This window comes from Charadrius vociferus, unplaced genomic scaffold (assembly GCF_000708025.1).
Source record: "Charadrius vociferus isolate BGI_N301 unplaced genomic scaffold, ASM70802v2 scaffold105, whole genome shotgun sequence".
Taxonomy (NCBI): Eukaryota; Metazoa; Chordata; class Aves; order Charadriiformes; family Charadriidae; genus Charadrius; species Charadrius vociferus.
Window position 1 is genome coordinate 523,548 of NW_009648543.1, and position 26,391 is coordinate 549,938.

General features: G+C 37.5%; 1 protein-coding gene across 1 annotated transcript; it reads right to left on the reverse strand.

The window, feature by feature from the left end:
- Window positions 1–9,057: 9,057 nt before the first annotated feature.
- MSL3 (male-specific lethal 3 homolog (Drosophila)) lies at window positions 9,058–26,389 on the reverse strand. The gene is made up of 9 exons (XM_009885951.1): window positions 26,372–26,389; window positions 24,411–24,533; window positions 23,782–23,942; window positions 21,468–21,626; window positions 20,733–20,995; window positions 20,265–20,374; window positions 19,988–20,087; window positions 19,391–19,475; window positions 9,058–9,492 (listed from the first exon to the last, which is right to left on the reverse strand). The coding sequence occupies exons 1-9, from the start codon at window positions 26,387–26,389 to the stop codon at window positions 9,393–9,395; spliced, it is 1,119 nt and encodes a 372-aa protein (XP_009884253.1). The 3' UTR covers window positions 9,058–9,392.
- Between the last annotated feature and the right edge of the window lie 2 nt (window positions 26,390–26,391).

The following is a 26,391-nucleotide window of genomic DNA, read 5'->3' on the forward strand; positions in this document are numbered from 1 at the left end:
TGTCAAACAGACTAGAATTTGTGTGGCCCCAAACTTAAGGACAGAAATAAAATCTTTAGGAAAAGGTATATTCAGAAATAACTCCTTTCGTGATGCCCTTGCAGCCATCTTCATCAGAGCTTCATGCACGGTCTGAAAACCAACCTACTGCTAATCTTAAGGAAAACCACACAAAACCCTGTGCCGCCATCCAGCCTCTTAAACCCACATGGTGTCCCACAGATCAGCTGTCCTCAAACCCTTTCACAGCACCATATGGACCACACTCCCACCTCATACACCAGCCATGCTCCCAAATCCAAATACGGCCTCACAATAGGTCACCTCTGCTAGCCACCACCCTGTAGGCACTTCCATCCAAGCCAGGCAGAAATGGGCACGGGCAGCCTCACAGCCAGGCAGTCCGGGTGCTGCTGCCCAACCCCAAGGTGTCACAGACTACTTCAATCCCCACATGTGGTTTCAATCCACGTAGTACAAAAAGCATGGCTGCTTTCTCACTGATGCAATAGGCAGATGAGAAGAGTGGCAAAACCAAATCCAAGTTGCATCCTCTACTGGTTTTGCACCATAGGCTCCCAAACAGAAAAGGAATGTGAGCATTTAAAAATTGTGATTGGTACGGCACCGAAGAAGAACACAGTCCTACAACGAAAAGGATGCTTGAGCTGGTGTTTATTTCTCCCTAAGCAGCATAAACTTTATCGGTGCTTTCGCAAGAACCGCTGTAGGGTGTAGCGTATAGGATCTCTGCTCCAGGATCTGAGAAAGCGCAGGTTTCACTGACTGGCTGCCCTTGCCAGCATCACACCAGCAACCACGGTCTCAGTGTTGCAGGAGAGGCAGGCAAAACCCTAGCACCGATCCCACCTACTCCGTGCTTCTTCTCTGCCTGCTTTCAACCGCACATTGTGTACACGTTACCCAGTTGTTTGCCAGCTCTCTCCCTCCACAGTTAACAGTTACTCTTCACATGTTCTGTGCATTTATTTTTTTCCAAGCTTCTGTCTTTCCTCCTGTGTCACGGGTTTCTGAATGCTCTTGTAATAATAACGAGGTACAATAACAACTAATCTCTGCTGGGCTCGGAGTGAGAGCGATTTATATTTACAAAAAATCCACTAAATGAAAGAGAGCAAAACCATTAAGTAAATGCTCTAGAACGCCCCAAATCAGTTTGAATTTATACAGATAGTACAGGAAGGGATCACCTTACCTAAATGTATGCACATGCATCTTTGTCAAGCTCTTGACTCCAGGTTCTCTCTCTAAGCAGCAACGGCGTTGTCGCAGCTCAATAGCCTGTGTTACACAGCATCTTCAGGGCAAGATCAGTCACACCCTGGAAGTATTTCTTCTGTCCAAGGACTATAGAGGAAGTTCAGATGTGGGTATCTCGGCTGCCATCCTCTATTGTTTGTTGGGCTGAATCCTACCCTACCTGCTTGAGCAGCAATAAAAAGAACACGATTTGGGGTTTTTTTGTTCTTGACCAGAAAAAAAACCCCACAAATTCAGTGTGATTTTGACCCGCTCAGAAAGCTCACAGTCTGAACCTGGTATTCCTCAGATAAATTACTTCAGTATCTCCAAGCAGGTCGGTGGCAAGTGTGTGCTCTCTTGTCGAAGCTACATGGCGTGCAAAAAATGAACCCAAGAGCTGTATGGGGAAATCAGAACAAGCAAGTGGAAATATTACTCTCTGGCTCAATGAGGAAGAAAATTCTTCCTTCCAGGTCTGTAGCTCTTGCTGCGCTTTCTGTGCAGCGAGACAGTGTTACGAGCAGTGTAGAAGGTGGCCTCATGCTGCGAAGTCTGAAGGGCGCATGGCAAAACCTCTCAGGTTGAGTAGTTATCAAACCCAGATCCCCCACTTCCTGATCAACCTTTAAAGTAGTGTATCACTGGGACTTGTCACCACGTTTCCAGTCTGCTCCTCCTCCCAATTTCCGTTACAGCAGCTACTCTTGCTGCAACGTGGGTTGCACTGCAAGACACATGCATCCTCCAGCAGATGCAAGTGCAAAAGACTGATGCTCAATCTGTACATCCCAAATGGCCTTGCAAACCTGACACGGGTGCTAAAAGCTTTTTAATATTTGAATAACTTCACTGGAAAAACTTAGGCAACTGCAGCCATACAAATCGCCATACTAGATTTGGAAAGAGAAAGGATTTGTGGATTGTTCCCTTGTGGCTTACACAGGTTTGACCTCAGCCTAGATTTTTCTTTAGACACCTACCATCTTTGACAAAGCAGGGCCTAAGGCACCAGTGACAACTTGTTGTCTCTCTCGTCGCAACCCGAGAGAGACAAATAATTCAACAAGTGGGTCTAACAACATAACCAACGTATTAGTCTTGCACATACAGTGTAGAAACAGTGGCGTTCTTGTCTCGCTTCCTGTTTTCTTCCGATGCGTGATTGCATCAACTTCATCATCATGCACAGGGCAATTCTGTTACTATGGTAAACAATTTATTTCTCTCACTTTATTAATAGTCATTCCAAACAAGTTTAAAAAAAAAATAAATTGAATCTACAAATTTAGATTTATGTCTTTGGCAAAGGCAGGCTGTTTTGTAGATTAGCAGATATAACCGCCCTACCCGGAAAACCTTGCTATCCGAGGCTCGTGTTATGTTCGCACAGATGTTCACAAATAAATTCAGTCTCTGATTATTTTCAGATTAATGGCATCCTGCTCTATTAGAGCATTGCCAAATCATCATTTTATTGCCAGTCTTGCAAGGTTTTGTGTTTTTTTCTTTTCCTAAAGCTCCAACTCTAAAAGACGTGTGATTAGCCAAAAAACTCAGTTTTCCTTTCCATAGTCTCAAGCAAGCCTTGTCGCAAGCTTGACTCACGTTACCCTAGGGGACCAAAGAACAGGAGTTAATCTTCACATTTTCTTAATCACTCTCAAGACTTTTAAGGGTCTGACTCATGATTTCTAATGCCTACAGTTGGCAATACTGCATATACATTACATGTGTCATATCATCCATCTGCCAGTAAGCAAAATCTTCACGAAATGTCCAATTAGTTACTACTCACACTGTTTCTAATAAATAATTTTTTTTAAAAAATGCACAAATCTCTGATGCCAAAGAAGTTATATCACTGCACTAGTCACTCACAGCAACAGAAAATAAATTCCTCATTAATCTGATTAAAAACAATTAGTAAAATCTACCTCCTACTCAGTCATGCATGTGAAACCTAAACAGAACTACTTTAGATTTCTTAACTCAGCAGCCTACAAAACAGAAGGTTGTAAGCCATGAAAAACTCTTACTAAATACCAACTATGGATGTATTTGCTGTACTGCTGTCATAAAAATACAAGTGTAAGAGGAAACTTGTGAAGGTTTGTTCCATCTGAGGCTTCTCTCATAGCATGCTTACCAGCCCACCCGTGGAACACCTTGAGCACCTTCTGCGTGGGCTGAAGGCACTCTGAGAAGAGCTGCAGGTTACCTCCATCCTTCCACCGAGACCAACACCTTCATCAGGTCAGTCACGTGGCAGCAGATTTGTCGTATAGTGTAGTTCTAAAAAATTACTGAAAAAGAAGTGCAGAATGTCTCATGACACAAGGCGGTAGCATTTCATATGTTTAAATTAAAACTGATAGCAAAATTTGATGGTTTGATTACTCATGCTGACATTTAATCAATTTTACACTTTAGAGAAAGGCCCTAATTTACAATACATGGCATCAAGTAACCAAGACAAATCAGAGCGCCACATTTAAAGTAGGAAACATAGAAATACATATAGTAGAACTAATTTCAGGCACATTTAAATTATCTGATAACTTGACTATACGCACCGTTTGATTCACCTGACTATTTAATTTTGGCTCTACTTTTGAACCTACAAAATCCTAATTATATTTAACACATATTTCATGATTATACCTCAAAATGAATCAGAAACATCTAAATACTTGAGAAAACCACATGCAACTTGCTTAGTCTGAGTCAGAACTATTCTCCTCCTGTCTATGAATCTCATAAGTGTGTTTTTGTTATTTTTCTAGACTACTAGAAAAATGTAAGCCAGGAAAGAAGGGAGTAAATTGAGAAAGTACTTGGGAGATATCTTTTTTCAAGGACTTTAAAGGTTAATAACCTAATTATTAGATTGGTAATTATTAATGGCTTATAATTGAAGACTAGAAAAAGTTTTCATAAATTGAACATCTCCTCAACATTCAGAGGCACAATTAGTACGCTGCTGCTGTGATGGAAACGTCTGCTGTTCATTTTGCCAGGAACTAAACACATTTATCTCTACGTTTCTCGCTATATGAACACACTTTGTTTTCTGGCATTTCGCTGAAATAACCCCATGAACATATTGTATGATTCAACGCTTTAATACCTGGGCTGCTTCCCCCAGAAGTAGATCCAATACCTTTTATTGGTAGGAGAAAAAGCCACTCTCAATCAATTCCATCTTCCACCATTTCTAGCAACAAAACAGCAGGGAAATTACTCCCTTCCTTAGCAGACAATTTTAAAGGCCTGTATTAGTGTGGAGATTTATCAATTTGCATCTCAGAGGTCTGTTTATTCTCTTTATAATGATGTTATTAATGATGTTATCCACTTCCCATGATGCGACCACTCCCAACTGACATACAGGAGGAACGACATGCATGTTTTTTGCCCCCCCCCCCCCATTTTTTTTTTTTTTAAACAGATTTTTCCTTTCCATCTTTGTGCACATGTTTGTGTTTCACTGATTTTATTCAGCTTGCTATAATCCTTAGCCTTAATGCAAAAAAGTCATCTGCTATATGAATTAGAAGAAAATACATAATGCATGCAACGGGGAGGATGCACTGAGTTAGATCTTAGTAAGCATCTACAGCTGCCACTCAGTCATCGCTGATAGCGGTTTCCCGAGGCAATGCATATTTCAAACTTTGTTTTGCGAGTTGGGGGGGGTGGTGTGTGGAAGGGTGACGGCGTTTAAGTAAAAAACACACAAAATTGAGGCAGAAACATTGCATTGGTGCCTCTGATTGCGGAAGTATAGTACCTGTATTCACTAATTTCATACAGAAAAATGATGCAGCTAGACAAAAAGCTGAAAATCCCTCCAAATTCATCGTTTCATAAGCAAGTGAAAAAATTCACTACGTGAACATATCAAGGTTGTACTGATTATGGTCAAACACATTACAAAGGTAGCATACCATCTAGAACTGTTTTTCCAGGGAACCTCATTACACTGACATGTATTTACATAGAAAAATAGATCAGTAACCTGTTAATGCAATTAAATGCAATTACCTTATATCACAAAGGAGATTCTTCAGTACACGGGACAAAAATACATTTCTTGATGCATTTGGCCCAAGTATGCTTATGTTGCAGCTGTTTGGCATTTTCTCCTTAAATTTAGAGAGCAGAGTTTGGGAGCTCTGAAGTGCAAACCTGTTTTCGAGTTCTGCTAATAGGTCAAGAAGTTAAAAGTGATCAAACATGCACCAGGCCAGAAGTTAAGAACAGTCTGTCTGTCCAAGAGCTGTCAGCATTGTGCTTTTGTACAGTTAACTACCACAATAAAGACTCGTAAGGATAATACATGTCGCTTCTTTCCCCCCTGCCCTGAAAAGCTAGTATTTCCACCCCAGTATACACACTTTTGGGAGACGCACTTAAGAGTCCAGATGGAAAAATGTATAGTCTTCAAGAAATGAAGGATTTAATATACACATATGTATTTTAACTCCGGTAACAATCTCCCCAGCATATTTCCCAAATGTCTCGATAACACTTTTTTATGATGCAAACATGAAAAGCAGTAACAGCATTTTATTTCCAATCAGCTTTTTATTTTCTCTTTGACTGCAGACATTCCTCTCAGCATAATCCAGAGCAAGGTCATCCTGCACTACTGTTTGACAAGTTCCCACTAAACATTTCTGACACAGCAGCTGACCACCCACACACTATTAGCCCACACCAAATGCCAAGTGAAACCCTAACATCTGCATGAGCTTGCTTTCGGAACGGGACACGGAACATACTTTAAATTAGCACTTGGTCACATGTGCCTTGGTAATCTCAGCAGAAGAGGATGCTACATGAAAGCCTGAGCTTTGAAACAGGAGCTTGAAATGCAGCTTGAAAAACATAGCAACACAGGAACAAAATGAAAGGCAATGCAGCGACCCTAGGTAGTGTACATGGAAGAACAGCATGATTTTTTTTGAAGCACGATACATACAAAGTAAAGTCTAGAATGAAGAATAAAACTAAAGAATATTAAATTTATATTCTCCTAATGTATTCTTCTTTGGCAATCTTTACAACCTACGTAAAGCACTTTACGTACACAGTCTCAAGTTACTCGGGTTCCTTCATGCTGACAAAGCCGGAGCAGGTACTGAAATTAGCAGTATTTGTGCAGACTGAACATTCCAGGTACTTCCAGGGCAGCACACTTTACACGCCACATCAGCTGCATTACCTGCTTCTAACCCTAGGCTGCTCCTGTTCTCCTCTGCCTTCTCCCAAGAATGGTCGTATTCAAAACCCTACACCACGCTTCATGTTGTTGCGGCCTGCTCTTGAATGCAAGCGCAAGGGCTTGCCTTCAGCAGGGAGATTTACCAGTTTAAGCATGCACTACAATTACACTGGTATTATTTCCTTAAATACAAAAACAAAGCCCCCTTAATTTGGAACCAGAGAGCATGTGAGTTATGCGAACAGCTATGCCAGTGTAAACCATTACTGACCATTAGCCTGCTTTCTCAGCTCTTCTTAGCTCAGCTCCTCCTCTGCAGGAGACCGTCTCTGAAGCCTGCTGGCAGACTTGCTCATGTGAACACTCCCTAGCCTGCTTCAGTCAGTTTTTCACATTTCTTCAGCTAACCTAAGCCATTTTGACTGAATCAGGTTAGAAAACATTGATATGAGTAGCTCTACAAACAGCTACCAACAAATGACAAACACCTAAGTGCAGAAACCTCTTTCATCAGCTCAGGTGGATATGAATCCCATAAAAAAATCTAATCGGTCAAGAACATTCAAGAGTTAGAGATCCATACCAGCAGTATAACAATACTATTAAGCTTCCCCTAGCCACATAAGCCCTTGAATATTCCATTAGAAGTGAATTTGGGGGGGGCCACACTGTTAAGTCTTTATATATTTTAAGACTAAAAAGAACTACCCTCTTACCCAATCTGGTTAAAGTTCTTGCAAGTCTCTTGCACTGCTTCAGCTTAAAAAAAAAAAAAAATTAGGTATAAAAATAAGAAAGCAGTAAAAGAGTAGTGACAGTAGGGAAGGGCGATGTGAAAGATGCCTGGTACTGCAATTGAATATATAATCCTAAACTTTTTAAATTCAAAGAGATACTGTCCAGGGAAGTCATGTCAATTAAAGCACTAAGTGGACCTTCAGAATTTCCACCCGCCCCTCTCACTTCTTTTGAGAATCATCACAACCTATCAGCAAGGCAATACCAAGAGTATTAATAATCCCTGCAGGCAGAAATTGTCATTTTAACAGTTAAACACAGTCACACAATAAGGTTTAAACTCTCTTCGTAACTTGCCTTGTACTCACAGTGGAACAAAACCAGATTTGCCGTATTATACACACTCAAATATTCCTGCAATAGAAAGGATGAAGGGTGGAGTCTCAGGCAACATCCCAAGACTGCTCTCTTGTTACATAGTCATTAGCATTTTGCTCAATTGTCTTTTTAGAAAAAAAAGGGTGTAAACCTACAATGAAACATGTATGCAAAGTGGACTTTGAGCTACTTGGAGTCTGCTAGAGATTCAAAACTTCTGTAATTTGAGAAAGAACAGAGATTACAAACAGGGTTTTTTGTACAACAGAAACGCATTTAAGAAGAGTAGTACTACTAAATGGTAATATTTAGAAATAACAATCACCAAATCTGCATGCACCCATGCCTAACATTTGTTTAACAACCATTAACTTTAACAGAGTCTTTATAGAAGCTTTTCTAAAAAGCAGAACCAAAATTGCTAAAACCAAGGTAATCCTTATCTTTTCAGTTCAAAAGCTTTAACACACCAGTACACTCTGAAAAGTGAGTGACAATGAACACCAACAGCAGATTTCAGATTCCCTTTGGCCTCTTAGACTAAGCTTGCCATTTACATTTGAAAGATGATTCCTCATAACTACCAGTTTCTGCATATCTGGGAGGAATGTTTTGAGTTTTGCATTACAGGTAAGTCTGTCTTGACATAGAACTCTGGCCTTCAGAGTCTTCTGCAAAGTCATGGACGATGTTTTGATGACAATCAAGACAAGAATCATACTTCAATTACTGAATGTGTTGTCGGATTTCTAGGAACTCAGTTCTCACTGAATTCCTATTTCCAGAGCTAAAGTGTTTGAAACTGTCTAAGAGACATTCTTCAAGTCTGTAGAAAAAGACCAATGATACAGAAAGGGTTTCTCTCCCCAGGTTGTCAATGCTCCCGCCTTTCATTATATGCACACACAGCAATGTCAAAAATTCTAATCACAGATAGACAAGACGTATAAGACAGTCAAAATCACACGTTTACACAGCAGCCACTGTGAACTTTATTAAGAAAAGAAGTGCTTGCCAGTTAAACTGCCATCACTTTATTGACTTCTCTGCTTACTTGTAGAAAATAAGTTCTTTCATAATGGCTCTGGAAATAATTTATTGCCAGGTAAATGTTGAATCACGGGCAATGTACGCTCTCCTTGGAACTCTGGCAGCCTTGCCATAAAAAGAGTCCACCGTTTGCTAAACGCAAAGTAAGCACCACACCTTTCATTCAAGCAACTAAGTCATTCTTGAGGCAGATGTCATGCTAGTCAAACGGCAAAACCACCTTTACCATTAAGCAATCTTTTCTATCATGACAGTTCCACAAAATGAACTGCAATTTGTGAGGAAAAAACTTTGTAAGATACCAGTTACGCATTCTCTTCATGTAACTGTGTAGTCAAGCCTTGTTTCTCAGGCTGGAGAGGTTGAGCTAAAATGAAACACAGCGTGATGATCTATCTTCATGAAAATGTCCTGTTGCTAATGCATCTGCTTTTGCCTCCACTCCTCTTTAATAGTCCTACGCAGTCCTATGCATTAGAAGGCAGAACAAGGCTTCTTCATTCATCTGGAGTCGGAGTTACATTCAATCCTTTAAGCAACTCACGACGGAGTCTATACACATTTCTGAAAAGAAGTTCTCCATTCCTAAGTAATCCAAGCATCACAGAAGATATTTCTCTATTTTTACAACTCCAGAAGTTGTTTTAATTCCTTTTTCATCTCCATCTTGTAGCCACGTGGCAAAATAGCATTGTCATGGGCTACATATAGTAGGATTTAATCTTTAGTAATAGCTTCAGTAGATTGCCCGAGGATTTTTAGTACTGTAGTAGGCTTCACATGCAGCTACATAAGCAGATTCTGGGAAGAAATCATCATGGTATTCTGCTAAAAACCTGAGAAGAAAGCACACCAAAAAAAGAACAGAACGTGAAACATCTAAGAGAAAAGCTATTTTCAAATTAATTTTTAAGCTCAGCAGAACCACAGCCTGGAAATTAAGAAATATTATACTTTGCAATTGGGCGTACAAAATGTTTGCCCTATTTTTACAAGTTTTACGTAGTGAGAAATAGCCTTCCCCTACCATTCAGAAAGCCAAATAGCATTAAAAAAAACTTACTCAATTAAAAAAAAAAATAGTTGAACCTATGCTCAGAAAATAATGCAAGGAACTGTCACAAAAAAAAAAAAAAAAAAAAGAAGAAACCTTTCTGCAAGTTCTGTCAGTCACCTGCTCAGCATACTATTTCCATTTAGGTCAAAACCAGGATTTTCAGTTATCATTATGTCAGTATCTTATTCAAATGTCCACTAACCATTAAGTCAAACTGTATCTTTCAAGGTAAGTAAAGCTATGATTTTTCTTTCATGTGCCTGTGCATTTAGGGTCTCCACCCCTCATGAGTATCTGATTTAAATATGGCTCTCAAAGACAAATATGCACCCTTTGTGAATCCAGCTCCCTAATTTCAGATTTCTCCCAAGGTGCTCCTCAAATACTGTTCAAACAGCCAAGCACCCAATATTTTATCATGTCTTCCTGCTCTACTAAGATACTACTCTTTCTTTGGTTTAGGACTGAAAACGAAAATAAACAGTGCTGCTACTAACACAAGTAATAACCAGCTACAATTACTACAAGCTCTCTGCTCTTTCGTTTCTATACAAAGGTACCCACTAAACAAATGGGGGCAAAAGTGCAAAATGGTTCTTAAACCCTGGTACGTGATCAAGTTGTACTCCAGAAAAAGACACAGACATTCAAAAATATCGGGATATTAAAGATCAGCATCAATAAACACAGCAAAATGTTAAGTGAGTACAGGTTCTCTGAGTTAGAGTAGGAAGCAATGGTAACAACAGGAAATAGTGTCATTTGCAGAATCTGGTTTCTCGCAAGAACCACTGGCTAGGGAGTTGACTTCACTACTGGAAGTTAAAAATACCAGTTTTGCACAACCAATACTCTGGACATAGAAAGTCCAAATTAAAAAAAAAAAAAGTGCAGGTGAATGCAAATAACACCATAGACCTTTTCCAACCTCACTCACAGCTACACTGCCTGAACTGGGCATGTCCTTTGATCTTAAGAAAGCCAAAGCATCAAAGAATACTGACAAGACTGTCTACATAAGGCAATCTAAATTTAATCAGGAATATATTAATTGCTGAGAACTCATACAGACAGGTTACAGCACAAAAACGCAGGTAACTGAAAAAAGGTTGACTTTTCTCCACACACAATCCTTGTACTTAAACATGGGCATCAAACAGGTACTAAACTGGAGGAATAAAAGGTTAAATCCTACTAATTCTAGGAAAAGCAGTGAGAAATAGAAGCTTTTTTAGAAGAAATCAATCCTTCAATGTGTCACCATTTATTTAGAAGGCACTTTGTCTTGCTTATTTCATAGGAGTTCTGTAATTAACGGTATAGAAGGACCTAGGGTAGTTTCTGATGTAAATGTTTCAGGTTTAAGACATGCAAGTGAACAGGCTGGACAACCAATACACTTCCAGCAGATCAAACGCAGCTTGTTTTTGTTTTTAAACATTACCTAAGGAATTGTGCAGGAAAGGCACCTTTACGTGACCCATAGACTCTCATTGGGTCCAACCACAGCTTTCAATTTTATTAAACAGCACAAAGCAAAAAGGATTACATAATTAAGGTTGAGAAATAATTAAAAAAAAAACTATGAAAACTATTTTGCTAAATCAAAAAAATTGTTTTTAATACTACAGCATGTTACAGCTGCATTATACCAATTTCCTAGTCACAGAAATGAAGCCATTTAAAAAAAAATGAAATAAAAACACCAGTGAAATATTTTCCTCTGAAAGAACAAAATGCAACAAATTACCACATGGTGAATCCAAATCAGTTAAACTTTGGCAAAAGAATGAGCCAGAAAAAAATAGTTTTATTCTTTTCTTGAACTAAAAAAAATAGGACAAATCTAGATTCAAGCCACCAATATTTGATCAATATACTGTTTGAACCGCAAGACTTAGTGATTTACTAGCCCTTGTCATTAAAACCATTCACCACCTACTTTTCGAGGCTTACCAGGCCATAAATTGCTCTAATACTTTATAAAATGCTTTCTTTCATGAGACAGACACCCCTTAGAAAATAATCCAAAGAAACAAAAACAATTCACACAATCAGAACCTCCTAATCTTCACTGAAACATATCATTCATTTGCACTACACGCATCCCTTACTCTAGGAAAACCACTACAAAAGAGTGCTGAAATCACATCAACTTAGAAGCTACGAAAATACATAAGTCATCAACTGCTATGACCTCTGACTATAGTTAGCTACAAATCACTTTCTGGGATAAGTGGGGTTGGTATGAAGTGAGTGTGATAAGGCCTAAAACTTAACAAACTTGAATAACTTTTAATCTTGTGCAATCTGAGTATGTTAAGATGAGCTACAAATGGAATTTAATTAATAATTCTTCATTAACACATGTTAATGACTTCAAGAGATAAACAGTGAATACAAACGACAGGGGCCAATCAAATTCTTCATGTCATTGGCTAACGTTCTGTAAAAGACAGCACCAAGTACTAGATCATACGATAGTATGCTTTAAAACAACATCAATAAAACAAAGGAACCTGTAGAGGACATTGGGTAGCTGACAGTTCCAAGAATTTTAAGGCAAGTAATAAGAAACAGGTTCATTTTCTCTTAGAAATTTTCTGACTTTTGCTTAAGATCATCGGTCATACGTGCCAGTTTGGTGCAAGCTAAAGTGACAGCTGGTAAATACGAGAAATTTTAGCTGAGATGCTTGTGGCACAGCTACAACCAAAAAAACCCAAAAAAACAAGCAGGCAGAACACATACAGTCAAATGTACATCTCTCCGTTCTTAATGTAAGAGTTGTGAAAAGCAAAATACCCCAGAGCTAGCAGATACAAATCACTTTCTGCAGAGAAGTGGGAGGAAACAGGCAAAAAACCACAAGGTCAGCTTCTGTTCCAATCCCTCCTATATCTGTTTACAAAGAGCAGTGGCCCTTCTGAAGCTGCTTTTTATTCAAACTACATCGCAGTGCAGAAAGCTGGCACAAAAATATTAGGAGTCTCATAAGACTCTTAGCTACTGGATATTTCACTCTTGGAAAAGCTGAAATAGCACAAAGATCAATTTCACTGGCACCTGCAAGTCACAAGCCAAGATTTAAAAACAGAGGGAGCTGTACTTAGCAAGTAAAGCCAATGTTCTGCTATAGATCAGAAAGCAATTTGCCGTTTAGCTATTCAGAAATTGTTTACTTTTAACTTACAAATCTGATAATTCAGTCACCCATTGCATTATTGCCTTTTTCATTTTTATACTTTTTTTTTTTACAGAGTTCATATACGTACACCTACACCAGTGAAACTACTTACGAGTACCTGAGTTTTAAGATGCAGTCCGCACAAACATCCTGATGTAATACTGTACACTTTTTTCTCATCATGAGCATCCACAAAAGGAATACTTATGCTTTACACTCCTGCTCAGAACATAGAGGTAACAGGGCACAATGCAGCTATTTCCCGCTCTGCCACAGGTTCCTACAAGAGCAACACTTAAGAAAGGACTACAGAGGATGGAGACAAGGGAAACAGAAACATGGGCAACCTAGCTTGAAGAATTCCTATGTTCTGAGCTTCAGGTGTAGCAGCCCATAAGCAAGCTTACCTCAGGTGACTCCAAACAATAACTCACAAATATACTACCCCGTGGCTGAGAACCACAGAGGCAGACCTACCAAAAAGAGGCACAAAACTATCGTTATCCACATTAAAAGGCCACTTGACATATGTATGTCAGGAACATTTCTCAACCAAGTCATTGAATTAGTAGGAGCTTTAAGAGCATCATCTGGTAGCGAAAATGTCCTTGTCTTGCCAGCATCAACACAGCATATTACCTGAACAATCTCTGCATGAAGAAAAACACTCTTCTAAATGTCAGTTACTATCACATGAATAAACTCAGGGATGGTCTGAAAATTGTGAAAATTATGAAGAAGGGAAAACCTTAATAATTTTAAGAAGAACAACCTAGCCATAAAGGTATAAGAATACAGAGTTAAAGAGAAAAGTTCCAAGGAAGGTGACATCTTACACACTTTCGCTACAGCTCTGAGTTCTAGAACGTGAGCAGATGCTTTGATGAGGTCAGTGGCCTGGGCTAGATGCTGTTTGAAAGGCAACTGTAATGATCTATCTAAAGTAATTTGCTTAAAGAGCATGATGGGTCTTAACTCTATGAGTCACTCACCAAAAGAAATGTCATTTGCAGATTAAGAAGCTATCTCCTCTCCAAGACCACTACTCAAGTGCAGGAACTGAAAGCTAAAAAAGCTTTTTATACAAAAGCATATGCCTCCATCTGCCCCCACATCCTCCAATTGATAGGCATGTCTCCACCTGGAAGGCTGTTCAGGGCAAAAGCTCGCCAACACAAAGTTCATCATAATCCCAATGCAGTAACTGGAACAAGTGAAATGAAAAGTTTGAGATGTTTATTCTGATATCCAGTGCCTCAGGAACCATTCCAAAGGAACCGACAGGCTCGTTGACTGGACTCGTCCCTCATCCACATACAGAAACTGAGATCATCTTTCTTGGCCTTTAAAAGGCAACTGCAGAGAACTCTGAAGATGCCAAGCTGCCAACATAACATTTCAGGTAATCAGGCTGAGTGACTGAAAATTAAAAGCAGTAACTTCTAGTGGACCTTTTGTGAAAACAGTCGTACAAGAGCTCAATACAGGAGTCCTTGGTTGGCCTTCAGGATGAAGACCCACTTTTGGCAAGACCAGCACAGATCCCAGACTCAATTCCTAGAGCTGCCTTCTAAAAAAGCTACCATAACACTTAATGTATTTTGGACACCCTCTCATTTTAGATGCATGATCCAAACCTCTGCTATTATGATTAGGAATATGCTCCTCATTCAAATAGCCAGGCACCTGATGATTTGGTAAGCAGAAGAAAGAGAATCCACACGATGCAGTTTCAGGAAGTATTTCTGGCAAAGCAATCAAACCTTAGTCAAGAACAATAAGCGCACGCAAGCAGATTCTGCAGACCAACCAAACAACAAAAGCCTACTGAAAATAAGAACCTGTAAAATACCAGGTAATAATTGACTAAGAAGCTTTCAACATAAAGGTGCCAAAAGTATGAGAGGACGCAAACTGGAAGGCACCTTTCTACCCGTACAATGAATATAGTGAAGCCCAAATACAACGGTAAAAATGCCCTAAAATAAGGCATATACGTTCACTGTGCAAGTAGAATGCCTTCATTTCAAAGTGTTTCAAAACTTTTTTTTAAAGTTTTGTCCCTTTTTGCGCCTCTAAACCCACACCTGTCCATTGACACTCGGGAACTTGACTTTCTAACATTTAGGCTCCAATTCCATAAAGTTTTCTAGTATGTCGTAATTGCTACGCTGCACAGGTACTTCTTATCAAGCAACTAGTTAATCCCAAAATTGAGAGGCAAATAGAAAAACCCTAATCAATATAAGAAACAGTAGCAGAATTGCATTCTTTGTGATCTTTCAAAGAGTGATTTTTAATCAGTTGCTATCTCACAACTTTATTAAGTCACAATGAGCATGAACTCCATCACAAGAAAATTCACCTAAATAAAGATGTTTTCTATTCCATTCACCATGTGCAATGCTTCATTTTTTCATTCTCAGAAAGCCACCAATAACGTCTCATTAACTGCACATTAGCACAGACTAGTGGTCATAATTCACCACTGCAATTACATTTAATAAAATTACTACACTCAAGAAGTGTTGTGCTTTCAAAACCAGAGATGATCTTCTTAAGGTTACTTCAAACAACTGGTCATCTTTCTATATACACATTTTATTATCACAGCCCTCTAATCTGGCCACATTCTTCCTTCCCATAAAATAACAGTATTAAAATACTTTTCTACCCATAGAGCAGAGTGGCGCAATAGATAAAAGCAGATTGTAAAACATCAGGAAAAAAATGAGATCTAAAATGAAAGAGACAACTTCCAGGATATACTCAGTTTGAAATATCAGTGGGTTTTTAATAAAACCAAGAAGTCTTTGAGCTTATTAAGAATGTAGTTTTCCATAATCTGAGATGTTACGTACCGGTCTCATCTGGAAAAATGTATTAGAAATTTTAGAAGCATTATTTCAGAAATATTTCATCACTTATTCCTCTCTATTTCATGAAAGTCAAAACACATACGGCTTTCTGAAGCGCTGTGCCATTGTGTTTTGCTTCCCCCCCCCCCCCAAAATGCTAATGAAATTACCTCAGTGAAGATGGGTCTTGCTATTCTGAAAACAGACATGTTATATTCTCCTAATTTTTAAGTATCTCCTATTGGTCAACAGTCCTGAACGACCCCTCTGATCCCAAAACAGTTTTCCAAGTCAAGGCTGCATTCAAATCAATGGAAATGGCAAAACAAAAACTGGCACCTTTTTGCCTATCATTTCTCATCACTTAAGCAGCCCCTGGATGCATGCTAGGCACCTCACAATACAAAGAAGTCATAAAATACACCACATACAGCATTTTATTAAAAACACAGCTGAAATAATGGAATTGGTTAAAAGGCAATACTTACGCAATCTCAAAAACTATTAACAGGCAGGAAGGTTTAATCAGGGGTCCTTTGCTAGTAAGACTACCAGTTAGTAGGCACCAGTTACTGTGTTAGCTTCCACTGCTCGCTCCTGAAGACTGAATTGAAACTGTAAGCGAAATCCAGTGAAACCAACTGGCAAGTTTGTCACTAACGTCCATTTCAGACTGTTATTCTTTTGCAAGTATTATGAATTATTTCAGAGCTAAATAATTTAAAGTGAAGAGTAAGGGTTTTGTACTTAATTTGAAAAACTAATTTTCTTTCCTTCTGCAAATTTTATAATTGAGAAATCAACTTTCATGTTCTCCATGAAGAAGTTTTCATTAGGCACACTTCTAGAAAGCTGCCCTAAGCACAAAGGGTACAGCTTCTACTTAATATTAAACTCAAAAAGATGTATTATTTCATACATCTTTTAAAAATATATGTTGTCTAGGAAACAGAGATCAATCTTGTCTAGCAGCAATCTGAGGGCATCACTGGAAAGTATTATCCATGTAACATCTCAAAGTGAATTTAATGCATCTATCAGGTACTGAGTAAACTCAATAAAACAAGCTTCTAGATAAAGTGTTATATTAAGTAAGTCTCAGTTTCTCAGCCCACATGACATTAATAGTACAAATGTTAAATGAAACTGTAAATTTTAGCTATAAAAATTATAATACAAAATTAAATCAGTATCTAGGCCAGAACTAAATCAGTTCTGTACCACATGAAAGTTTTATTTAAAAATACATGTTACTTATGCTTGGACTATTCTACTTAGAATTCAAAGAAGATTCAGAAACAGTTTTATTAATGTGAAAATACAGCTTCAATCCCTTGTCTGCTATTACAAAAATAAAGAAACAGAGAGTACTTCTCTGCTTGTTACTCAAGAGCAATTCACTAAAATAAATTAGGTAGTCTTAAGTAAACTGGCTGCTATCATCTAATGCATACAGACTGTGTAAGACAGTTCTTACCTTTCAAAGGGTAAGCCAGAGCAGAACTGACAGAAAATATTTTTAATAAACATCCATTAATCCTTTCATTCCCAAAAAGGAAAAGACAGAATGTGAAAACTGAAGAACTAGTATAAGATGTCACCTCAGCCTCAAGTTTTCTCTTGTGATGAGAAACAAATAACACAGAAGTATTTCTGTGATAAATATCAAGTCTGAACAAGTTTCTAGAACATGTAATTGTTTGACCACTTTCAATGACATATGGGACAAAGAAAGAAATACCCAAATGAAAGACATCCTACAGCCCCATGAATATGTGTTGAAAAAAAAATAATAATCTAATAATTTCCATTGGTTTCTACGTTACCTATTTGAATACACAGTATTGGTTTATATGTTTCCTATATGAATACACAGCAAAACATACATGACACTGGCTTAGAAAGCACTTGAAAAAAAAAAAACACATAGCCCTCAAATATTTTGTCTGTCGTACCAGGTACACAATATCCACCCTATTCTTGCCTTCGAGGACTCATTTTGGTTTAGTTGTAGTCTGGTCTTGAGGACTGAATGGCCACTAGCACTGGAGCACACTCCTGGTTGAAGTGTTTTCCAAAAGGAAACCAGCTTCTGTACTCTGAGCACTATGCAATGCAACACAAAGCATGGTAAGTGGGAACTACCAAGAGATTTGCTTCGAAAGCACAGTTCTACCTGACCTAAAAATGCTGATGTGGAAACATCTTCTGCCTTTTTTTTTTATTATTATTTTATTTCTATTTATAGATGACTACACATTTCAACAAGATGGTCAGACAGAAAAATAAGACACATATGGATACTACCACTAGAACTTTCAGTTTAAGCACTTCCCTACTTGTACAGGGGCAGATGACATGTTTCCTTCTTCCCTCCATTCCACTCCATCGCAGCTCATCAATAGAATGCGTATGAAGAAACTGCTTTTAAGATACTTGACAGTAGAGACCCGCTCTGACCAACACAGAATAATCTGAACAGGCAGAGGTCTGATAAAAACTGATTTGATCCACAGTGAGTTAAACACCCTAAATAATATTCACTCCAAGCAAAAATAGGTGTCCAATAATAAGCACTAATGCTGTCCTGTTTAAAGATACTTTGAATACTAATAAGGATCTGACAAAAATAGAGATGTGCAAAGGGATCAGTAAAACTTTAAAATTAAATGCTTCAAAAGAAAAATTTTGTATTGTAGAAACTTTGACATTTGAGACACCTTTTATTTTCAATAAACAATTAAAGTAGAAGCATTTTGAAGCTTTCATCTCCCCGACCTCTAACAGGACTTTCAATATGCTAGTGCCACATTATGTTACTTTTCAGTATGAGGCTACTTAAGAGTCTTTGACCAAAATTAAGTTAGGACTTCCACATTTGTTCCGGATGGTTAGCATTTACAACCTTTTCTCCTGTAAGTTTTCCTTGGCAAATTTTTTTTCCACTGTATTGATGCTGCACAATACAAGCAGTGCCACACTAGGTATCTAACTACCACTACAGTGTCATGCAGAGATATTAACTACAGTTAATAAACAAAGTTGATCACAGCGCAGGTATGACCACACTGACTCCAGCCGTGGAGCCAGCATGGTCAAAAAGAGTTTGCATTCCTCTACAAGGCACTGCACGTCATAACTGAGAAACCTTTCTGTTTAAAGCTCAACTAGGACAGGCTTTTCTTTAAAAAAAAAAAAACAAACCCTACCACAATTAAAAACATGTTCTAAACTACAAGTTTCTCCCCCTGCTAATATCAATACAACATCAAAACTCTCAGATTATGCTCTCAAAAATAACAATGCAGAGTTTGTATTCTTCATAAAACATGCTTCTTAACAGTGTCAGACTTGTCATTCTATACACACTAGCAAATATACTTTTAAACATAGTGCTATAGAACTGAAGTATATAATAAACTTAGGTAGAGAATTCAGGCTCCTTTCAATTTGAATTACAGAATCAAAAATCTTGTATTAATCTTTATTCAAAATTGTTATTATTAAAATCTTACATTAATTTAATCATATTCTTGTAGTTATAGAAAATGAACATCTCATTTTAGAAACCCTTTCTCATTCGGGACACTTAAACAATACAAACACTGTTGTGGTACATTGTGTCACATTACCTCAGAAACATTTCGAAGTGTTTTACTAAAGCCTTCAGGTTTTTGTCAGGAAAACACATCTTCCCCAGTATTTCTGGTAGCTTTACTGTAAATAAGAGAAATAATGTTTACACCTGTTCTTTTAAAAGCAACTTCTAATTTCTTTTACCCACTACACAGAAAAAAAGAATATAAACATTTCTTCACCCTGCAGACTCTACATTTCTTTGCAAGTTACTCAGTGATCTTTCAAAACCTTACTAAAAAGAAACATGCTGAGAAAGTGAATGCTGCTTGGTTTAATGATGTTTGACAGTGTATTGGAAGTACTGCTTGTTTACTTTTGCTAAACGAAAGCTTACAGAGCCAGTAAGAGAAAACCAAGTTTATGAACAGCCTAAGAGTTTTAAACAGATTAAAATGTACACTTCTCCAAGACCAAAACTAAATGGGATAAATCAAACAGAAAATCACATGGATATGGTCAGTGCAGGGAAAAAAAAAGAATCCCCAAAATAAATAAAAAAAACCCACCACCAAAAAAAAACCAAAACCCAAACAACCACACAAAACAAATAAAGCAATTTTGATTCAGCACAGCGTTTTGCATCAGTTTACCAAACATCCGTAGCAAATGTTGAGATCCATAGATATATGAGGGAGGTGGTGGCTGATCACTTGGTGGATAATTCTCTGGCATCAATTTCCAGGACAAAACCTGAACATAAGACATGTAAATGTTAGTTATGAAATCTTTACAGCACCATAAATAATTTAGTCTGTGCAGAACTTCAAAATCAAAGATGAAATTAGTAATACAAACAAAACATAGCCCTACTCTGAGTCAACGAAACCTTTAATCATCGAATCTAGGACAGTAACAAAAATCTGTTACCTCATTCAATTCATTGTTTCTTCTACCTTCAAAGCCAGTAAAAACCGCACTCCCCTCTTTGCTAGGAGTCAAAGTTATAGGTGAAGATGATCCACTATGGACAGGGGTTTCTTCAAAAGGGAAAGAAAAACAAAACAAAAGAAATCAGAAATAAATTTTATTATCTGCTTTATGGAACTATAAGCCATTAAACGTAAGTAAAGCCTGCTGCTAAAACGTTTGAAGTCTTAAACACTGGAATTCAGTAGGCTCACAGAAAAGCAGGTCCTTGAATTCTGTTGAGAAATGCAATACCAAAGAATATTGCTTTCTATTTCTCCCTTTGGTATAAGCTTCAGAAACAAGTATTTGACATAAAAAGTAATGAATTCCTACTTCAATCATTCAGTTCACAATTCAGGTGACATTAAAAAAAAAAACAAGACTTCAAATCTTGTTCAGAGCAATAATTTAAAGAGCAAAACTTACTTTTTTCCAGGTGCAAGAAGAGCTTTGGCATAGAAGCTGGGGTCTCAAGATGCCGTCGTTTAGGTTGCGGGGAAGCACTGCTTTCTGATAACCTGTCGCAGTTAGAGCTATGGCGCGTAGAACGTCTCAGCGACTGCAAAATTTCAGGTTCAGCTTTTCTCCTCTTTGGCGTGGCCGGCTCCCCTGTTGTAGGCTGGCTGTCAGTTGACTGAGGTGTTGGTGGATTCAACAGAGGAGGACTTGGGGAAAGCTCCTCCTGATTTCTAGGAAATGAAGGCAGCTTTACAGAAGTGAAGAGATCAAGGCTCTTCCCCTAAAAGAGATCCTTCTAGTTTCACAGATCTTGTTAAATACTTATTCAAATTAGACAGTCTCTTCCCAATAACTATCAAAGCGATGAGGCCTTTTTTTAAATACTGTTTTCTGGAAGCATATTTATTTTCAAATTTAAAAGGTAATGAACACAAATTTACTTTTCAATGTATTTTTTTTCCCTATGAAGTTCCAGTGTAACTCTACACTAGTCAGTACAAACCCCTTTTGAAGTTAATCAGATAGAAATTCAGAACCTGAATTCTGAATTCAGGCAAGAATTTACAGAAAAGTTCAACAGTTGATCAAGACAATTTTTAAGTCAAAGTCTGTGAGAAATGATCCTATTCTGAACACATAACCACATTATATCGCATTTTCCTCAGGAGATAAGCAGTATTAGACTCCATATACCCAACCTACCTGTTAGTATTTGTTGAGTTTTCTTTGATAGGAAGAAAGAATTTTGATGAAGTCACCTTCTTAAATTGAGCTTGTTCATAAGGATAGAGCAATATTAATGGAAGTGTGAAGTCAAAGGTTATTCTCAGCCCATCCACCATCTCTTTACATAGCTCAACACTAGAGAAAAAAGAAAGGATTATGAATTTCAAAGTTGCATGTCAAAATCTCTCAGCAAAGTTGTAGGAAATTCCCTTTTAATACAGATCATTAACGTCTTAACTATGATATTCTGACTTCATCACTAAGTAATGATGAGTGATTAAAAAGCATACTTGGAGACAGTGATTGCTGTTGGTAGCTTCAGACAAATATGAATTTTAAAAGTCTGCTTAACAAGTTCAAACAAAACCATACAGTTGTTCTGTTGTATTACTATTTACTGGATTAATAAAATCTGGTTTACAGCAAATAAAGTTAGCTAGCTTTTCATGTAAGCATTATTTGTTTTTTCCAAGTTTACTAGGCTCAAAAAAGAGGCACCTTCCAGAAAAACTAAGTACTCAATAGACTGAATCTCTGTCTAAAAGGCACAGGCAGAATTTGATCTACAGCCACTAAGATGCAATTAAGGCAGTGCTTAAGAGACACCCAACGAACCATGAAAAACAGATACATTCTCATTGGAGATCAGTTTCCAATGTCCTGCCCCTGGTAACCAAAGCACTACCATTTAGAGGCTACTAGGGATTTCAGTTTCAGGCTTGCGTGAGAGTCTCATGATGCTAGGTTGTGAGTAGACGCGCTGTTACAAGCAGAACCAAGAACACTGAGTTCAGCCCACCTCCAACGCATTTCGCTTCTACGAAGGTATTCACCTCTCACATCTCAAGTATATATATATGTATGGTAACAGTAATTTGATTCTGCCACAATGACCCATGCTAGAAATTCCATACCTCCTATTACCATTCCATGTCACCTGCTGAAACTACTGGCTTTTTTTTTTTTTTTTTTAAACACTACGTATAAATTGGGTCAGGGGACCATCATGCACAGAAATTCTATCGCATCCAAGAAGGTCAACTAACTTCTGTGTCACAGCAGTAAGGGCAATGCAATAAAGCTGTCAGCTGAATCTCTCCTACTTAATGGATCACTGAAATTATACATGTTTTCCTTATTAAAGCACCTTCTTTATTGAGGAATTCACTTAAATATATACCTTTAAAAATCATAACATGCATACAAACTTCTGTTCATATTTCTGTTGTCTCATCTAAATTCTTTTTTTAGAGATTATATTACATAGGAGGAAAGTATCATTAATCTGTCAAACAATGAATGACATCAATATAAATCAAGACACTCACATAGACCAAAATATTGCAAGGAATAGCGTAATTGTGCACCATTGAAATAGAACATGTTAGAAGTCAAGATTTCTCTTTGATGAAATACAAGATTTCACCCCAGCATAGACTTAAAGAAGCAGTCTCATCTAATATTAAGAATCTTTAACACAAGAGAAAACACAAACCAAAAAAACACCACACTGCAACTGCAGGGTTAACACTGCATTTGGAGCATGGCAGAATATACAGCTCAGTTGAGAAAATAGTAACAGACGCAAACAGTTTTAATAAACAGGACTGGTGTTACTACACACATTGCTTTCCTACATATTCACTCTAGGATTTAAGATGATTTGTCAATTAAAAAAAAAAAAACCAAACCAAGCAACCTGCACTTGGAATTCTCTAAGTGTTCGTATAAATTTTTTATCCTTTATAAAATTTGAACCTATTCAGTTTTATTTAAGCAGGGAATTCTCATATCAGATACTCTCGCAGTGCTCAAAAAATTCTTCACATAGACAACAGCAACACATTCTTTCAAAACAGGTCACAGTATCCACAAGAACTTACATCATAAAAGGGCATTTTGATGCTTTTGCACAGCGACTTTTCAGATTATTGGGACTCTCACGATAAACAAATTGTCAGTGTTACTGTACTATGGGTATCTGTCAAATATTTTAAGCCCCATAAGCAGACATAGAATCATAGAACCACAGAATCATAAAATGGTTTAGGTTGGAGAGGACCTTAAAGAGCATCTAGTTCCAACGCTCCTGCCAGGGGCAGGGAGACCTCCCACTAGATAAGGTTGCTCAAAGCCCCATCCTGCTTGGCCTTTATCACTTCCAGGGATGAGACATCCACAACTTCATACATTACAGTATAAGCTCACAGAAGTGAAAAGCCTTGAAACAGAACATGGAATGCAAGGTCATTCTTCTAGTGACAATAGCACTGGACTAACGATTACTTACTTCTTCTCTGGTGGCACATAATGAAGATTCATATTAGCATGTGGAGTCATCTGATGGTGCCGAGATCTTTCATTGGCTGAAAAAGCAGCATTAATAGCAAAATGTTTCACATATGACTCCAGTATAGTTATTATATTTGTCTGACAAGGAAGCTTCACTAGCTGAAAAAGAAACAACAAATTCATGTCTTACAAAAACAATCAGTAAGTACACCAAGCTAAAACAGGAGCTTGTAATGTACTGACTAGTTTAATAAGTCTCTATTGCATAAAGTTATTTCAAGAATGATTACTATGAGCCCTTAAACTGCATTTTTGATCAATCCTTTATAAATATCTGGAGAAACAAAAATATGGTCAGGTTAACAAGCTTACTACATTTCCAGCTTTAAAAAACAATCTGCATTCTAAAACACAATTGGGTACTGAAATGTTACATTCTTAAATATAATTATAGCTAAACTAGTGAGTTGTAGAGAAGCCTGCTCCCTACACTCTCTTTATTCTTCCTTACACTAAGCTCACCTTTGCAATAAAGTTCAAAAAACCAGGAGTTGTTATGCACAAGAACTACTTTTGATGCTCTCCCCACCCCCCATGCACATTTATTTCATAGCTTTTATGTCATACCCGTTTTCTTCTATTAATATAGTAACAGTCTTCCTCAAGCTTCTTTTTCAAGACTTCAGGAATTTCTATATTTATTGCTCTATCTTCCATGTCCCTTTTTGTGTGAGTGTCTTGTTCTTCTTTCTACAACAGACCAGTGCAAGAAAACATACATTGGTTGCGCTTATAAACATTGGTGAAAAAGAACCTCAGTAGTCAGGATATAATCTAACAATCAAGTTTTGTCATGCAAAAAATAAATATTTACTATACTTTCTATACTTTAAGTAGATAGTAGCCTTACTGTAAGCAATTTAACAACACTGCTTTACAGTCATCTATGAATTAATTTTTTAGAATTTTTTTTTAATTCTGCATTTGTTAGGTTTTGCTGCTTCAGATATCTGAACACTACAGTGTGGGTTTCTACAGACCTTCAGAGCAACTGTTCATGCTGTACTTTCTTTTTGATAATGTAGAGAAAATAAATGGGCATTTTTTTAAAGTCAGGCTTTTACATTTTCATTTAAGACCAGAGCTGACACTCCCATTTCACAGTAAAATACGGAAGCCAGAAAGAACCTGCTGCTATTAGTATTTGTCCAACTGCATAAACCAGTAAAATTTTGCAGCACGCACAAACCTGGATAATCTAGTTTTCTATGTTTTCTCCACATAAGCCTTACATGTAAGGAGACAGGAAGAGAAACAAACATGTATTTTTAGATTAATATCAAAGAATTCTACATGAATATGACATCTTCTATAATTTTCAAAAACTCAACCACAGTAAGCACCAGGAGTAACAAAATTATGCTTTTAATTCCAGCTAAATGACCAGCTGTGCCCTATATTTCCTCTACTTCAATTTTTCCAGAGTTTCAAATACAGATGTTTAAACTCTATCAAGTTAAGGAGCTCATTAATATACCATTTCTGTCCTTTCTTCTATGTCACTCTCTTCACTTCTTATTTCTTCATCTGTTCCTTCATCACTGTCATCAGAAGAAGAACTACTTATAGCTGTGTAGAAGAGATTTCACATATTTATCTCACATTATTACACTGCAGAAGTTAAGACCAAACAATTTCAGGCCTCAATGCAAAAAAAAAAACCAACAAAACAAAACAAAGCAAAAAACGAACAAAAAACAACACCCCTCCTCAACAAAACCAACAAAAAAAAAGAAACCCACAACTAGCTTGTTATATTTAATGAGGATGAATAATTCTAACTGAATTAAGCACATAAGTATTATTTACAGCACACTATAAACATTTTCAGTATGCACAACAAGAAGTTTACAGGAAGTGTTCTTGCATCCTCTCTAACTGGGAAACATTCACTTTTAAAAGCTCAGATCTTTAAAATTTTTATTGGACTTTAGTTCTGAACAGGGGATTAACATATTAATCACCCAATCAGAAGGTCTGGATCTGTGCAGCGACAGTTGCATCACTTAAGTGCCAGCCAGCATTGCTGCTGGTTCTCAAGCTACACAGAAAAATAATGTGAAATGAAAGAACTAGCCTGAGAGTGAAAAGAGCCAGCCAGCTGACAAGAAACAGACCTTTATGCCAGGTAGACTGCGGAAAAAGAAAATCTTATTGCCCCCTGAAATACACAGAAACACTAGCAGGGAAAGTGCCTCGTTTCCTAACACGAAACAAAGAAAACTTAATGCTTCTTGCACCTAGTAATACTACACTAAACAAAGCAGCATTAAGCTCTGAAATCACTGATTAGTGGAAGCAACACAAGGAAAAGCCTCTGGAACACAAGAAGAAAGGGGATATCTTAACTTAATAGGTGCTTAGCACGAAACGTAGCGCTCACTCCTCATCTGACTGCCTCCATATATTTCAAATGGGACTGTGATAATCTCATGCCATCCTAATAGCAAGTTACAGCATGTACTGTACCCCTAGCTCAAAAAGTTAAAGTCATCATGCCAGTTATCAAAGAATAAAAACAAGCTCACAGTTTTCACTACTTTCATCA